A 17,487-nucleotide genomic window follows, 5' to 3' on the forward strand; every position below is an offset into this window, starting at 1 on the left:
TCCCGTTGTCAATTCGTCAAGACAGTGAGGGAAAGGAATTGAGACTATTCATAATCTTGCCTCAGCTGGGCTCGGTTGTGGGGAACTGTACCTCAGCCTTGGCTGGTGGCTCAGAGGTGAGAGGGGGGTCAGAGATGGAGGTACGTTTGAGCCTCCTTTAGCTCGGCCCGAATCCTTCCCCGCAATCCAGGAGCTGCAAATGCAAGAACGTGGGGTTTCGAGTGCATGGCCTGGCTCGTCCTGGGATGGCAATTGTAAAAAACAGGGCCTGCTAGTGTAGTAGCGCCTGTCATCAAAAACAACATGTGCGCCCGGTGGCTTACAATGGGAGGAGGCTAGCTCATAGCTACCAAGAGAGAGCACGGCACAGATCAATAAGACAGATATTACACCGGATGTAAAATGTGAAGCATTCGGTTGACATTTCCACTCACTACCAAATATGGTGGTGAGAGGAAGCCCAGTGGACTGCAGTGGGAGAAGATTTTGGCCTACATTCTGCAAATTTTTTCATCGATGAAGCACTTGATCTCAGTACAGTTTTCTGTTTCCAAATCTAACATCTGTTATGAACAGAGTGGAGTAAGTTTAGTAAACTTTAGGCTTTGCCAAAGTTTTAAAAATTGCATTGTTTAGGAGTGCAAGGGTGAATTTAGTTATGTCACACACACTTCACAGAGTAGGCGTTCACTAACAGAAAATTTGCAAATACATGCTAGGACACGCCAATAGGCTCTCGCTAGCTCGTGCTTGGCTCTGCCTATCTTCTCGCTTGTTCTGCCCACTATGCTCCCATTGGAAACAACAGGCTGTGGTCTATCTTGGGTTAGTTAGACTTCGGGCTGTTATCCTCCCACAACCTTAAAGCCATCGACCTAAACTTTGCCGGTTTATTTAATACAAATGAGTGAATGTAGGTTAAACTAAACAAGAGGAGAGCGCTAGCAATGCTACAGTATGTGCAGGTAGAACTGCTAACTAGCATGGTTAGGTTAGTTATGGTTAGTTAGACTTCGGGCTGTTATCCTCCCACAACCTTAAAGTCGTCAGCCTAAACTTTGCCGGTTTATTTACTACAAATGAGTGAATGTAGGTTAAACTAAACAAGAGGAGAGAGCTAGCAATGCTACAGTATGTGCAGGAAGAACTGCTAACTAGCATGGCTAGCTTGCTTTCCAACAAGCTAACCAAGTTATCTTAAGTCTTGCAGTGTGGGCTAACTAGGTCTCGATAGCGAGCCTTGTGACGCTAGCTACCACTGGAGACTGGTATAATTTTAGACAAATTCAACTCATAGCAAAATTGTTCCTTTCAATCAACCGATCAAATGTATTTATACTGAATTTGGCCTGCTTTTGGATTACTATTATCTGGGACTATGAAACCGGCCCATAAAGTGAAAATGGTATCAATAATCTTGTGGAAATGTTATTATGAAACGAATTACTCTTGTATCGATCCATCCGTATGAGAATGCCCCGACTCTTGTATTTGCTACACAGACAGACATGAGACACAGATGGTACAGAGATGCTAAGGCAGCACAGGGTTTATTTATTCGGAGCTGCAGAGCACAGTGGGTTTGGCTTTACATTCTGTACACTCAGCACTGTAATGTACAACAATAGCAGGAAGAGATCCTCCCTCGTTCTCTCCTTTTCATCCTCCTTATCCTCTCTCTCTCTCTCTCCTCACTCCCCAGCCTCCACCACCAGCCAAATACAGTGTGTGTGTGTGTCATAAAGAAACAAATCGATCATGAGAGAAACAAAGTGCAAACATTTGTGTGCGAGTCGTCTAGAAGATCAGGCTAAAGAGGAGGCACTTCTGATTTTCAATTTGTGAAATGATTTACGAATAAAATAATAACTGGCCAAGACTAAATGTGTAAGTTCAATTGTTTTCTGTAAATATTTAGTCTTCCTTAAAATAAGACATCAAATTCTAAAACCAGAGCTGTTCTTCCCTGTGGTTCGAGTGTGTTGGAAGGCTTCCCATTGTGAGGTGACATGTGGTCCCTTTACCAATTCCTCTACCAGAGCCCCGGAACCTCAATAGTCTAACACGGCTTCCTCTCCTTTATCCGCACTGGATTGGTTAAAGCTCCTTTCCTGTAGAAAAAGGTCATATATCTTCCAGGATTCCTCACCTTTCCTTTAGGATCAGTGCAGCTGAAGAAAAGGAGGAGAGAAAACTTCCCTGTTGAGACTATCGAGATGCACCCATGGTCGTGATGGCAACACAAACACAAAACAGCACTGGCTCAATGGAGATTACAACATTTACATCACAGTAATATTACTTTAATGTCTGAGGTAAAACAATAACATCTTTACTGTAAAAACATCTTAATTGGTATATAAATGGTGGCTTACTGGTTTGACAAATCTACTTTTTCTCAAGGTCAACAGAGTGCGGTGGTGCACTCTTTGGGAAAAGTGCAGAAAACAAGACAAGTATTGTGGTTACAATTCTAATAGCACAATTGTGTGTGTGCGTGGGGGGGGGGTAGCCTGTTGTATTCAAACACATGTTTGATTGTGACTTAGGTGTAGCATAGCTGCTGCCTCAAGTTTAATATGTGATTGAATAAAGGCCAGGCAAATCCCCCTTCCTCCCCCCTAACGGATATGGCAACAATAACACAAATACATAACTGAACTATATCTTTGGCCTGAGGGTATACAAGGCAATATGCACATTGTGTCTTGAGGTTGGTGATGTTGTTGGTTGCATGTATGTTTATAAGTGATTAGGGGAGAGGGAGGTGAAAAGGAGAAAGAGACAAAAAGAGAGAGGGGGAGGGGGGAAGAGAGGAATAAATGAACAGAGAGTGCATTTGAGTGTGAATGTGAATTTATGCAAATAATTTGATTTCTTTAAAAATAAAAAATAAACAGCAACAAAGACCCCATCTTGTATTTCCTGTGGTCTTTCTCAGACAGTGGATCCCCTGAATTAGCTAGTTTTTTCTTATTCATCAACACAGTCAGTGGCTCTTCTCTACTCCAGCGATCCTGAAGGTAAGTGAAGTCTCTGAGCATTGTTTTCAAAACGTCTTTGCGTTATTGAAACGTCCCTCCAATAATTCCCCATGGGTCTCAGGTCCGGGTCATGGTCAGCATTTCCCCTAGACTGACCATGGGCTTGGGTTGGGTGCCTCCGGAAGACTGACAGCTGGTCAGGCCAGGTGTAAACCAATCAGCAGTGAGAAGATCCTTCCAGCTCCTCCTCTGTCTGTGTGTGGTGCCACACAGAGCCATGGCCACTAGGGGGCAGAGTTTGACATGGAGTCCACTGAGTTCACACTGCAGGAAGACACACGACTGTTGGCGATGGACACCTCGGGGTGCTGTAGGGTGGAGAGAGAGAGAAAGGGAGATTGTGTTCTCAGTATCAGTGTGTGGATGTAACTGTGCAGTGTAAACTCTGTGTGAGACTGAGTATGTTGGTGTGTCCTCACATGTCTCCTGAAGATCCTGTCCAGCAGGCTGCGTCGGGGAGGCTCGGGGGGTGTGTTCCAGTCCAGATCTGGGGTTCTGGTCGCCTGGGGCCCGAACACATTCAGATCACTGAAACACTCTGTGTCTATCATCTATACACACAGAGACAGAGAAACAGAGAGATCGTGTAAGGACAGTATTTGACTGCCACTGACTGACAAGACCACCAATTATTCAGTCTTTCAGGTTACCTTGCAGACTACCTCTCAGAAGAGGCCAGAGGAGAGGGAAAGACGTCCCAGTTAGTTCACCCACCTCGTGCTGCCATGGGATGGACACGCAGCCTGTAGAGAATTTGAAGTAGAAGTCGTTGTCGGTTTGGTCCAGATTCACTCCCTTGACTGTAGAGAACTGCTCAATGTCCAACACATCCTTACAGTACACCGCCCGGGGCTGAGAGAGAGAAGAAACGCACAACGGGAAAGAGGGAGAAGAGGAAGAAGTATGAGAGTCTTCATTTGGAGTAGAGGTCATGATCCCTGGTCTAAATAACATATTCACCCATTCATGAATGTAACGGGTTGAAACAATTGGAACAGTTGGTTGGTTCCAATATTAAAACACTTCCTGGTGTTGTTTCTAGAGCTGAAGCAGGACAAGAGTTGCCATCCTCCTCCTCCTCTACTTACATCAGGTACAAAGGAGGGCTCCTGGATGCCTGCCTCTAGTCTCTTAAAGTTGATGTTCCTGAAGAAGCAGTGAGCCTTCACCCCTGTTGACCCCTCCATTGTACAGCCCAGCCTCTGCTTAGGATCTTTGGTCAACAGCTGGAGAGAGAGGGGGAGAGAAAGAGGGGGAGAGAGAGCGACGGGGGCGAGCGCGAGACGGGGGGTGGCAGGAGAGAGCGAGAGCCGGACGGGGCGGGAGAGAGAGAGCAAGAGCGAGACCGGGTGAGAGAGAGAGGGAGAGCGAGACCGGGTGAGAGAGAGGGAGAGGAGACCGGGGAGAGAGAGGAACGGGAGAGAGAGCGAAACGTGGGGGGCAGGAGAGAGCGAGACGGGGTGGGAGAGAGCGAGACGGGGCGGGAGAGAGTGAGACGGGGGGCGGGAGAGAGCGAAACGGGGGCGGGAGAGAGCGAGACGGGGGCGGGAGAGAGCGAGACGGGGGGCGGGAGAGAGCGAACGGGGCGGGAGAGAGCATAGACAGGGGGCGGGAGAGAGCATAGAGGGGGGGCGGGAGAGAGCGAGGGGGGCGGGAGAGAGCGAAACGGGGGGCGGGAGAGAGCATAACGGGGGGCGGGAGAGAGCGAGACAGGGGGCGGGAGAGAGCGTAACAGGGGGCGGGAGAGAGCGAGACAGGGGGTGGGAGAGAGCGTAACGGGGGGCGGGAGAGAGCGAGACGGGGGCGGGAGAGAGCGTAACAGGGGGCGGGAGAGAGCGAAACGGGGGCGGGAGAGAGCGTAACAGGGGGCGGGAGAGAGCGTAACAGGGGGCGGGAGAGAGCGAGACAGGGGCGGGGAGAGCGAGACGGGGGGCGGGAGAGAGCGAGGCGGGGGCGGGAGAGAGCGAGATGAGGAGAGAGAGAGAATAGTGGGGGAGAGATGATAGAATGTACAGTCAGTCATTTTCAAATATCATGAGCTCAGCTACTCAGGGTGACTACCAAATACAGCGTGCAGTTCCTGATGACACTAACTAAGCCTACGTCTTGTCAATCAATCAATGGTCTCTCACCACTCTACAGATGGCCTGGGTGTCCTCTGTAAACTTGTCGCTGTACTCCTCCTCTCCCTCCTGCACCCTCTTCTCCACTTCTTCCCTCTTCACTCGTTCTTTGCGTGCGCGGAAGGGTGAGCGTCCGGCGGTCATCTCGTAGATGAGACATCCCAGCCCCCACCAGTCTGGACTCATCCCATAGCGCTCGTTGTTGATCACCTCCGGAGCTACACACACAGCACAGTACAACAGGTTTAACGATAATATTTTCGTATGGTAAAAAATGTGTCAGGTTTTTGTTTGAAGATTATTGTATTCCGATGCATTAGAAATGAGAAATTAATTTTAATGTGTGGTAATAACATATGAAGGTATGGTGGCTTACCCATGTAACCCACTGTTCCCACTCTGCCTCGTATGGGGTCCCCTTCAGGTACTTTGATGGCCAGGCCCAGATCTGAGATCCGGATGTGTCCTATGGCACAGGGGCAGAGAGGTCAGGGGTCAAAGATCAGTCCTATTTAACAGAGAGTTCAAATGTCCTAATCCCAGTAGTTAGGCTAGAGTAGTAAGGGCAACTCACCATTATCATCTAATAGAATATTCTCTGGTTTTAAATCCCTGAAGAAAAAGAAAAAAGTTAATTTGGGGCATTGGACATTGGGACTAAAACCAATACATCATGTGATGACATCATGTGATCTCGGGAGACATTTGTATAGTGAATGACAATCAGAAGAATCCACTGCTAATTTTGCTAAATGTAGGAGTAGGTAGTTGCCCCCATCTGATCCTAGATCTGTTGCAATGTGAACCTAGATCTGTGTTAAGGGAAACTGAGGTGCTATGATAACAAGCTGCCACCTGTAGACGATCGATTCCTGGTGTAGGTGGTCCAGGCCGCAGCAGATCTGGGCAGCATAGAACTGGACCCTGTCCTTCTCAAAGCCTGGAGTCCCCATGCTGTAGATGTGGAACTTCAGATCCCCTCCATTCATTAAGGTCAGCACCAGACACAGAGCATCTTTGGTCTCATAGGCATATGCTAAACTCACCTATAGAGATTGATGAGAGAGAGATTGATATGAGAGAGACAGAGAGAGCGATTGGCGATCGAGAGATTGACGATCGAGAGATTGACGATCGAGAGAGCGAGAGAGAGACTGTCGAGAGAGAGAGCGAGCGACTGACGAGAGAGAGAGAGAGACTGACGAGAGAGAGAGAAAGACTGATGAGAGAGAGAGAGAAAGACTGATGAGAGAGAGAGAGAAAGACTGATGAGAGAGAGAGAGAGACTGACGAGAGAGAGAGAGAGAGAGACTGACGAGAGAGAGCAAGAGACTGACGAGAGAGAAGGAGAGAGAGAGACTGACGAAAGAGAGAGACTGATGAGAGAGAGACTGACGAGAGAGAGAGAGAGAGACTGATGAAAAGAGAGAGACTGAGAGAGAGAGAGACTGACGAAAAGAGAGACTGACGAAAGAGAGAGACTGACGAGAGAGAGAGAGCGAGAGAGAATAAAGTGAAAGTGTGTGGACATGAATTGCGTGGTCATGTATCCAAATAATAGGAAGAGACTCACAACAAATCTGCTGTTGACCTTCTCTAGTATTTGTTTCTCATTAAGGGCCATGGACTCTCCTTTCCTCTTCTTAATTCTCTTCTTCTCCAGCTTCTTGCAGGCATACATCTTCCCTGTGGCTCGCACCTGGCACGCACACACCTGAGAGAACACAAAGTACTATATCATAGGCCAGTTCATCTCACACACACAATTCTCTAATAATTCTCTAAATGGAAAATTGTGCCTCACCTCTCCGAATCCTCCCTTCCCTAGTACTCGGTACTGTCGAAACGTGTCTTTAGTTATTGGCTGTCTGAAAACACATCTCACAGTAAATAACATGGTACCAGGCACAGAGCTAGAGAGTCTCTGCACATAGGGGGCGGGGTGCTCTCGAGGGGCCCTTCTGACCAAATCAATTAAATTCATAGCTGATATGGCCTATGATAAACGCAAATTAGGCATCATCACTAGGGCCGTTAACAGTTAGTCTGCAAAACATGTTTTTTACCTGTCACGGTTACCGGTCTAGCTATAGGTTAATTAGCATAACTAAATTGGAGCGTGTGTAATTTCATTCGTTTGTCATGCATCTTATTTCATGAGACGCGCACCGCATACTAGAGCCCTGTACGGGCATCAATTTAAAGTCCTACCCATAGGCCCCTACCCTACCCAGGCCCGATCGCTTCTGACAAATTTAAGGCCCGGCCCGGAATGAGAAGCAACTTCCTCCAGTAGTAAATCCATTAGCTGCTTCTCTCTGTCCATCACTCGCTCCCTGCTCACTCTGCACGTGTTTTGCTCATGGTGGCTCCAAGTCTGTGAGTATCCATAGCAACGGCTCCACTTGGGCCGCTCTGCTGAGACCGCAGTTCAGCCGTCAACGGATATTATTATCTCCCGTCTTATATTTGACGAGGTTGAAGCGCTTCTGACACCATGTTGTGATCTTAGTCAGATATGACTCTATTGCGTAGCAGAGCACGAGCAAATAGGTCAGCAAAATGTTTTTTTTTTGTTAGTGATCAATTTAGTGATACCCTGCCCGGTCCTAACCCGGGCCGGGTCGGGTAACAGAGCTCTCTACCGCATATAGAGCCTAGTTTGAGCACGCAGCGACAGCTCACACTCGCAGCTCCTCAAACATGTTCTTATGAAGCCCAGTCAATGCACAACATTTCTACATGGAATCGCGGGTGATCACAGAGTGTTGATGTCCACTGATAGAGAATCCCAGCTACCTTATTTATTTCTCAACTCAGAGATTGGAACTTATTTGGCCAACCAGCTGAGCTGTAGGGCAGTCTGCATGTTGAAAACAGGTACTTCGTTGTTTGCGATATGGATGTTTTACTTCATAGCCTATTGATTCAAAAAAAGTGGCCAAAATCCAAACTTAGAAATGGGAATGATTTTGTCAAGACTTCGTCAAGATGCCATTGAAACCAGCATTTCTCTCCTGTTCCATTTCGTTTCCACATCAACTTTCTTTCGCGGTCCAGAAGCCAAAGGCACAGCCCTAGTCATATTAGCAAACCTTCCTAGTAAGGTATCTTTAGATTCTTCCCTCTGTCACATGCAACCGCTCGCAGCAGAATGCGCTTTAGAATCTGTTTTTCCTTCGAATTGCTTCCTGTCCCAGGCCAGCGGGCCCCTCAAGGGGGTATAGCGACAGACAATTTTCTTCTCAGAAATCATTGCACACGCGATAGAACAACATTGCATGTACTGGGATTTTGTTTACCACCATGCTGGATGCTCATTTCCTCGTAAAAATAACAAAAGCGCCTGGGATGGACGGTGACGCTGTTGTGCCTATCGCGGCTCTCAGCTTTAAAGAAAGCTTTTACTTTGCTTTGTGGTAGGCGACGTCATCGTTGAAAAATGAGGTGCGTGGTCCCTACGCCGGTCGCACCCGTGGCCCCCCAAGCTAGCACCGTGCCATTCAATGATCACTAAGAACAACCGTTTCTGTTAGATTTAGTTTAAGCAGCGCATTACCTCTCCAGCATCTTCCACTGTAGGAAACGGTCAAAGTACATGCTGTTTTGGTAGTCAGAGAAGGGAGCTCGTCTCAGGTAGTCATGGAGAGCCCTGAAGAACAGACAACAAACAAAAAGGTTAAAGCTGAGGCGACAGACAACAGCTTCAGTTACAGTAAGAGGGAAGCCAGCTGATGGTCCAGTGTGTTTGCGCTTTAGCCAACTCCTCTCTGGGTTCCTTCATTGTCTTATGCAACCTCATCCCCAGTCTCTTGCACAACATTGCATATACACCTACTACACCAACCACTTCATTTCTCCCACTGTTACCAGTGTGCTAATGAAAGTCATGTTTGACGCTTCGAAATGCCAGCAACTTGACAGAAATGATAGGAGAGTTGGCTTCCGCACATGGAGTACGGGACGAGGCTAGCGATAAGCTAAGGTCAAGCTGTTTCTTCATAAGAATATCATAGTTGACAAAAAGGAGAGAGACCAAAGGAAGATTCCCTTACTTGCGACAGTCACTGAAGATCTCCTTGCAGGGGTGAAGTTCCAGGTTCTCTCTACACTGCTCAGCAAGGCTCTCTGCTGCCTCCACACACTCTGACGACTACACAGGCACACGCGCACGCACACACACACACACACACACACACACACACACACACACACACAGTCACACACAGAGTCACAGTCACACACACACACACACAGGAATTAGTGTGGTAGGCCTGATCACTGACGACGATGAGGTCAAAGAGGTCAGTGACCTGGCAGTGTGTTGCCAGGACCGCAACCTCTCCCTCAATGTCAGCAAGACAAAGGGGCTGATCGTGGACTACAAGAAACGGATGGCCCGAGCACGCCCCCAACTATATCGACTGGGCTGTAGTGGAGCAGGTCGAGAGCTTCAAGTTCCTCTGTATCCACATCACTAAGGAATTAACATGGTACACACACACACACACATGTGAAGAAGGCACGACAATGCCTCTTCCACGTCAAGAAGCTGAAAAGATTTGGCACGGGCCCTCAGCTCCTCAAAAAGTTCTACAGCTGTAAAGCATCTTGACTGGCTGTATCACCGCCAGGTATGGTAACTGCTTGGCAGCCGACCGCAAGGCGCTACAGAGGATAGTGTGTATGGCCCAGAACATTACTGGGGGTTAAGCTCTCTGCCATCCAGGACCTCTATACCAGGCGATGTCAGAGGAAGGACCTAAAAATGGTCAAAGACTCCAGCCACCCAAGTCATACATTGTTCTCTCTGCTACCGCATGACAAGCGGTGCCGATGCACCAAGTTTGGAACCAACAGGAACCTGAACATCTTCTACCCCCAAGCCATAAGACTGCTAAATAGTACCCAAACTATCTGCATTGAACCCCCCATTTTCACTAACTCTTTTAAATCAAGAGGGGGGGGATAGTCTGGGTAGCCATTAGATAAGATGTTCAGGAGTGTTATGGCTTGGGGCTGTTTAGAAGCTGTTTAGAAGCCTCTTGGACCTAGACTTGGCACTCCGGTACCTCTTGCCGTGCGGTAGCAGAGAGAACAGTCTATGACTAGGGTGGTTGGAGTCTTTGACAATATTTAGGGCCTTGCTCTGACACATACAGTGGGGCAAAAAAGTATTTAGTCAGCCACCAATTGTGCAAGTTCTCCCACTTAAAAAGATGAGAGAGGCCTGTAATTTTCATCATAGGTACACCAACTATGACAGACAAAATGAAAAAAGAAATCCAGAAAATCACATTGGAAGATTTTTTATGAATTTATTTGCAACTTATGGTGGAAAATAAGTATTTGGTCACCTACAAACAAGCACGATTTCTGGGTCTTACAGACCTGTAACTTCTTATTTAAGAGGCTCCTCTGTCCTCCACTCGTTACCTGTATTAATGGCACCTGTTTGAACTTGTTATCAGTATAAAAGACACCTGTCCACAACCTCAAACAGTCACACTCCAAACTCCACTATGGCCAAGACCAAAGAGCTGTCAAAGGACACCAGAAACAAAATTGTAGACCTGCACCAGGCTGGGAAGACTGAATCTGCAATAGGTAAGCAGCTTGGTTTGAAGAAATCAACTGTGGGAGCAATTATTAGGAAATGGAAGACATACAAGACCACTGACCACTTTCTAATTTTGTCTGTCATAGTTGATGAAAATTACAGGCCTCTCTCATCTTTTTAAGTGGGAGAACTTGCACAATTGGTGTCTGACTAAATACTTTTTTGCCCCACTGTATCTTACCTCATACCCCTTCATAGCGACTCGGTACTGGTACCCCGTGCATATAGCCAAGTTATCATTTGTCATTGTGGATTCATTCCTTGTGTTATTATGTTTCTATTACTTTTTAAAGGTTCTCTCTGTATTGGGAAAGGCATGTAAGTAATCATTTCACTGTTAGTTTACACCTGTTGCTAACGAAGCATGTGACAAATACAATTTGACCAACAAACATGTTATATTGCTCTAACAGTTGTTTCACCCATCGACATTCATCAATCCTCCCACAGAGACTTCACTCACCTGTTTAGTGAGGAACTTCCCAATAATTTCACCTCCTCTGCTTTTCCGTTTCTCATCAGGCGCCAGCTCATAGTCATCCTAAAGAACACGGCGTCATTATACACTTACAGCACATCATCATAATATAACAATAGCGCCGAATAAGATTTGCTTAATGCACTATCGTAATATATTGCCCGGCATAATTCAACCAATGGAATAGTCCCAAAAGTGCAAACCGCAATCCAACTGGCATCCTGGGTATGCAAATCTAGTATTTGAAAGAAAACGCATACTATTTCGACCCAGGTGCGACTGGACATACAATACTATTCCATTATCAGGGGCAATGTATGGACGAGATCATGTTTTGATTGACATTATTGTGTGGCTACCAGTGTTGTGGAAACATGCAGCATATGCGACTAGACCAGCATAGTGTGGACTGCCTTGAGTTGAAATGATCAGTCATTATCTATATCCTTAGCAGCTACAGTATTTATCAGCCAGGAGTGAGAGAGCACGGAGCGGTACAGCATTGCCAAGGGTCGTGGCATAGCCTGTTAATCCTTCACTCCCTGATCATTCTCTCACCTCTCTATCCCCATTAGCATTCCACTATACCCGCAATAACACCTGCTAAATATGTGTATGTGACCAATAGAATTTGATTTGATTTAGCCTGTCGCACGCTTCCCAGTCAAAACAGTTTGCGCATATATTATGATGAAAGCTTGTGACGTTTTTGTTCATTTGGTGTTTGTCTGTTTTTTTTTTAGGCTGTTCGAGTACACAACATAGATTTTTACGATATAGCCAATTTTGACTTTGTGGCTGGGGTAACAAGTGGATGAAGTGTTTGTTGTCATTCAACGAGAGACTACCAGCTTTCATGCAATTTCTTCACTTGAGAAACACTGCTCCAAACATTTTAGGTAGATGTAAAATTGCGTGACTAAAAACATTGAAATTGATTACAGATTTCTTGATTTATCTTAGATTTTTTTTGGACTATTTTGAGGAAGGTCTGTCCCTCGCACTCCTTGCGTACAGACGTGTGTCGCCTAGCTGAGTTCTGCTAGGATCAAACCATGTTCTCTCCACTAGCCCACCTGACCTGAAACACACAAACACCTCTTTAACCCACAATCTGTTATTAACAGACACTCTCCCTCTCTCTGACACACACGCTGCCTGGGACCCCATACGTGACCCTATGTTGCCTGGCAACCACAGTCAACACGGCAGGATTCCTTGAGGTCTTTTAGTGTCACAGTGTGTCAGACCAGCGTCACCATATCCCCCCCAACACACACACCTAGAGTTTCTCTCCTGACCCTGGCTGTGGCCCACTATAGTGGTCTACTCTGCTCTGAGACACAGACAGAGAAAGAAAGGCGTTGGGTGAAAAGGCCATACTTCTGCCATTAGATCTGTTTCTCTGGCCTGTGTGTGTAAGACTTTCCTAGTTAAATAAAGGTTAAATAAAAATAGATAAATAAATAAAAAGTCTGCCAAAAGGCCAACGGGGCGTCTCCATTTCCCTTCGGCTAACCCCTTCGGCTAACCCCTTCGGCTAACAATTGGGTGGCTTATTCTGTGTGTGTGTGTGTCTGTGCGTGCATTTGTGTCTTACAATGCAGTATCTTGCCAACAATAGCAAGTCAAAATTCGGCAGCAATCACACATACACCCCTCCCTCCTGCACTGACGTCAGAGGAAACACAGGGACCCCCAGGCGCATTCCTTCTGCTGTTACATCTCTCCCTCTCTCTCTCTAGCTACTGTGCTCTTTTCCCTCACTAACACCCTCGTTTATACATTAGAAGCACATGGACACACTCACAAAAAATACAACACACAAACTTTCCTTTGGACATTGATCCTACCCGTCCATCAATTTAGCAACTTTCCAAATGGCCCAACAAGAGTATTTGGGTGATGGAAGCTAGATATCTAATTTCATTATTTCAACAGGTTCGCTCTCATAAAATCTTCAATTACCCTCAGATCTTTCTCCAAAAATGCATCTGCAGCTGACCCATTCTTGTTGGTGCACATATGTGGCGAGGGTAGTTTCCCTCAGAGTGTGATGGTCATTTTTAGGTTGGTGGGAAAGGGGTGAAAACGGGAGGGGGTCTGACCAGAAACAATCCTCTCATTCTGTCCAGTCACATGCCTACGGTGATATTTTGGGCTTTACTGAAAATACTTAAATGTGTCATGTGCGAGGCATTCCGTCTAGACACAAGTTAACGGGGGAGACGGTTCGGGGGTTACTATTGGCTTCTGGTTACTATTGGCATTTGATTCGGAGTGTTTCTTCTCTGACGATTAGAGGCATTTTCACATCTAAAACCTGTAATCTGGGACACTGTGTCTAGACAGAGTAAAGGGAGGAGGCTGCTATTATAATCACTACTCAATTTGATTGTAATCTCTCAGTCAACTGAACATGATTAGTGCTGTTTGGATGACTGTTTAATCCAAGTGATGCATTTAGAAGTGTGTGCGTGTGTGTGTGTTACCATGGCGTCCAGTAGGTGGATGCATCGCAGCAATTCAGGTCTGGTCTCACAGTACAGGCGGAACAGCAGTCTGCCGATGGGCTGCTTCTCACACAGGCTCATGTAGTCCCGATCTGCCAGAAACACACACAAACTAGTATCTGGGCCTATCTGTAGAAATAACACACACATTTGGAAAGACCCAGGCACGTTTACAAACACTTACATACATTAACAGCACAGCAGCATCGTGACACACATGTAATACTTGCACCCACACACAGCCGTTTGTTTTACTATCCTTGTGGGGACTTCTGGTCCCGACTAGGATAGTAAAACTAAAAACACACACCAACAGTAATATACCGATGCTGTTGCCCAGCTCAGTGCACTGGCTGATGTGGGGGAAGCGAAGGATCTCCTTCCATTTCTTACTCCTTCCTTTCCGCTTCCCTCCTCCACCTACAGAGAGAGAGAGAAAAGAAGGGATGAGTGGATGAGAGGAACAAGCCATTTCAGAGAGGCACAAACACACACGGAAACAGTATGTGAGAAAGGAGAGCGAGAGAGAGAGAGAGCTCTGCAACTGACAAATTAGTTCAAATTAGCTCAAACTCTGAGTGTGTATATGTATCATTTTTACATAGCGTCTCAGCTTCTCTTTAAATCCCTTCTCTCTTTCTCTTTTTATTCCTCTGTTTTTCTTTTCTTCCTCTGTGTCATGCTCTGGGGAATGTGGCCATCCCGAAGCAGAACAGTGTGGGTGTATGTGTGTAACAGAGAATACATCCCGGCCAGTCCGATTCCCATCGGAACACAGAGCTTGGCCAAAGCATATTCTATAATACTGAATAACCATGCATGTATTCCCAGCACACACACTCATCAATATCAGAAGATTAGCCATGTTTGATACTGAAATGTTGATAATGATCAATAGGTTTCCCCTTCCCTTTCTCACACTCAGGATGCCTTAACAATGAGAGAGATGGAGAGAAAGAGATGGAGAGTGAGGGAGAGAGAGAGAGAGAGCGAAAGCTACATCTTTAAGCAATAATCGAGGAATGCTCCAACAAGGACGTCATGTGTTTGCCTCTCACTGTGTGTGTGAATGTTTTAGCAGCTTTCACATCCCCTTCCCCTTTACCAAACCACAACTCTCTCACACACTGACTGCTGCCACAGACCTTCTCCTCAGGCCTCTGTCTGGCCTGGGTTACATAATGACCATGCCTCCTCCCCTCCCACCTCACTGATCTGACATTGACTGGATAGGTGAAAGCTATGCAGTGGAACCCTTGCAGAGGGAAGCCTTTCAGGAACAACTCCGAGGCATAACTAGGCCCCAGAGATTTTCCTGGTTGGGTCACATCATCCCCAACCATGGGATATAATGGAGATATAACTCCAACAAGTCAAACCTATTACTGAATTATTAACCCTGACCTTAAACATTCTAAAATGACTATTGGGTATTAGCAACAGTAACTGGGACACTTTATTTCGTTACTTTATTTATTTATTTTTAATTTGGGGGGGTTATTATTTATATATAGTTTTTCTCACCAATTTAATATGCAATTGGTAGTTAGTCTTGTCCCATCGCTGCAACTCCCGTACGAACAACTGGAGAAGGTCGAGAGCCGTGCGTCCTCCGAAACAAAACCCAGCCACTTAACCCGGTAGACAGCCACACCAATGTGTCAGAGGAAACACCTGGCGACCGTGTCAGTGTACATTGCGCCCGGCCCGCCACAGGAGTCGCTAGACAAGAACATCCCTGCCGGTCAAACCCTCCCTTAACCCAGACGACGCTGGGCCAATTGTGCGCCGCCCCATGGGTCTCCCGGTCGTGGCCGGCTGCGACAGAGCCTGGACTCAAACCAGGATCTCTAGTGGCACAGCTAGCACTGCCATGCAGTGCCTAAGACCACTGCACCACCCAAGAGGCCAACTGTGACATTTTTACCCAGAGCACTTCCCTAGTTACGTCTTAGAGAACAAAAATACACCCCTTTATGATTCAATGGGTAAAACAATGAACGATGAACAAGTAGACATGTAGAGGAGAGGTTATTTCTTGTGAAGGGTCAATCTCAGGTCAACGTTATGTCTAAATAGTGGCCCTCCACCCTGTCTTTCAATTCAACACAATATGTACTTGACCACAATACACCTTCTTCCTCCCTCTGAATCTAACCTACTCTGTCTCTCTTCCTCTCAGTCGCTCCCTTCCTCCAACTGTTTCTAGCTCGGTCTGTCTCTTCCCTTCAATCGCCTACCTAATCTCTCCCTCTTTCTCAGTCTCACTCTTGTCTGATTCGACCCTACGGAATCATCACTATTACATGCTGACTTCTGGTCAGTGACTGAACTGCACTTCTGCTTTCATGGCCAATCAGTGACCTCTTTCCCTGCTACTGACCAATCAATTACCTCCTCCTAGGATAATTTAAGGTTACAGGTTTGAAAACATTTTGTTAACAAGACTAACAACCTTCCTGTTGTTTCCTAGTAGAGAAAATACATTCTGGGTCAGCATTCACATATCTGGGACGAAGTAAAGGATGGTGCATTTGAATTGGGGCTGTTGAACTGTACTGCATCATTTAGAGTTTGTACTCAGTCGATGCACACTTGTCAGGAGTCAAATGCATTGTGTTGTTTATTTAGCATAACAGTTGTTCCCCCTGTAGAGAATTGGAGCACCATATTTGCCACATTGTTTTAGCTAAACATGTCTAGGGACCATATAAATAGATGTCGAATTCTACGGTTAGGACAATACAAAAGGAACCAGAAACGCACCCTTTAAAAGTAATTGAGAAAACTACTACACTGATCAAAGCACAATGAACACGAGTGTGTCTGTGGGCAAATGAAACTCTGTTTGATTCAGTGCACACCACTGAAACAAACAGGGACAAAGTCTACAGGAAGAAACAGGCTCAGGACTGCTCCCACAGAGGTGTGTGTGTGTGTGTGTGTGTGTGTGTGTGTGTGTGTGTGTGTGTGTGTGTGTGTGTGTGTGTGTGTGTGGTGTTTTTAACTGCATTTTAACTGCTTGGCAAACTCGAGTAGTACCTATGTCAGTGCAGTTAATTGTTAGCAGTAACGGACAGTCTTAGAATCTCATCCAAGAATACAGGCGGTGCTATAAGACTTGCTGACAGGACTTAAGAAACAGCAGAACCAGGAATGAACATTTCAGAACATTACAAGCATGCAAGTACTTCCAGCGAAAAGAGCCCAAACTAAATGTTGGGTTGAGGGGCGGCCATGAATTCACTTCACAGATTAAAAACAATAACCAAGTCAGACAAAGAGACTCGCAGACTAGTGCTGAGCGATAAGTGCTTTTTTGAGGTTCGGTTTCAGGTCGACTATTTAGAAAAAACATTAGATGCACTATGCATTACGTGGTTTGAATATTGTATGGTAGTGACTGCCCATTACTGCTTATTACTTATTAACCATAATTTACTCACATTACTTTAATAAAATATTTCAGTTGTGTATATTACATTTGTTTTATTTGAATACCACTACTTCATTCCAAATCGTAATCTGACTGCTGAATACCAACTATCACATTTTTAGGTAGCAATATTGTATGTTTTTCTGTCTCTTCTCTTCCTCTCTGTGTCTGCCCCACACAGACCGGACAAGTAGAAGGTATGGATTATGGTCATTGTAGTTCATTATCAGGTTTTCTGCTAATATTGGCCTGTTGAAGCCTACAACTCCCTAC

General features: G+C 46.0%; 1 protein-coding gene across 3 annotated transcripts in view; it reads right to left on the minus strand.

Moving 5' to 3' along the window:
• Window positions 1–1,523: 1,523 nt before the first annotated feature.
• Window positions 1,524–17,487, minus strand: part of LOC112248791 (G protein-coupled receptor kinase 5) — a 78,945-nt gene continuing 62,981 nt past the window's right edge. For all 3 annotated transcript variants that reach the window (XM_024418108.2, XM_024418109.2, XM_042320736.1), the window contains exons 2-16: window positions 14,103–14,198; window positions 13,758–13,870; window positions 11,251–11,328; window positions 9,223–9,320; window positions 8,727–8,819; window positions 6,972–7,035; window positions 6,741–6,881; window positions 6,023–6,213; window positions 5,742–5,779; window positions 5,544–5,633; window positions 5,177–5,385; window positions 4,133–4,270; window positions 3,759–3,896; window positions 3,464–3,595; window positions 1,524–3,352 (exon numbers count right to left, since the gene is read on the minus strand). In XM_024418108.2, coding sequence (XP_024273876.1) covers window positions 3,269–3,352; window positions 3,464–3,595; window positions 3,759–3,896; window positions 4,133–4,270; window positions 5,177–5,385; window positions 5,544–5,633; window positions 5,742–5,779; window positions 6,023–6,213; window positions 6,741–6,881; window positions 6,972–7,035; window positions 8,727–8,819; window positions 9,223–9,320; window positions 11,251–11,328; window positions 13,758–13,870; window positions 14,103–14,198 — 1,703 coding nt within the window. In that variant the 3' untranslated portion in view covers window positions 1,524–3,268. The remainder of the gene's footprint in view (window positions 3,353–3,463; window positions 3,596–3,758; window positions 3,897–4,132; window positions 4,271–5,176; window positions 5,386–5,543; window positions 5,634–5,741; window positions 5,780–6,022; window positions 6,214–6,740; window positions 6,882–6,971; window positions 7,036–8,726; window positions 8,820–9,222; window positions 9,321–11,250; window positions 11,329–13,757; window positions 13,871–14,102; window positions 14,199–17,487) is intronic.

The sequence above is a fragment of the Oncorhynchus tshawytscha genome, linkage group LG04 (genome assembly GCF_018296145.1).
Source record: "Oncorhynchus tshawytscha isolate Ot180627B linkage group LG04, Otsh_v2.0, whole genome shotgun sequence".
NCBI classification, from domain to species: Eukaryota; Metazoa; Chordata; class Actinopteri; order Salmoniformes; family Salmonidae; genus Oncorhynchus; species Oncorhynchus tshawytscha.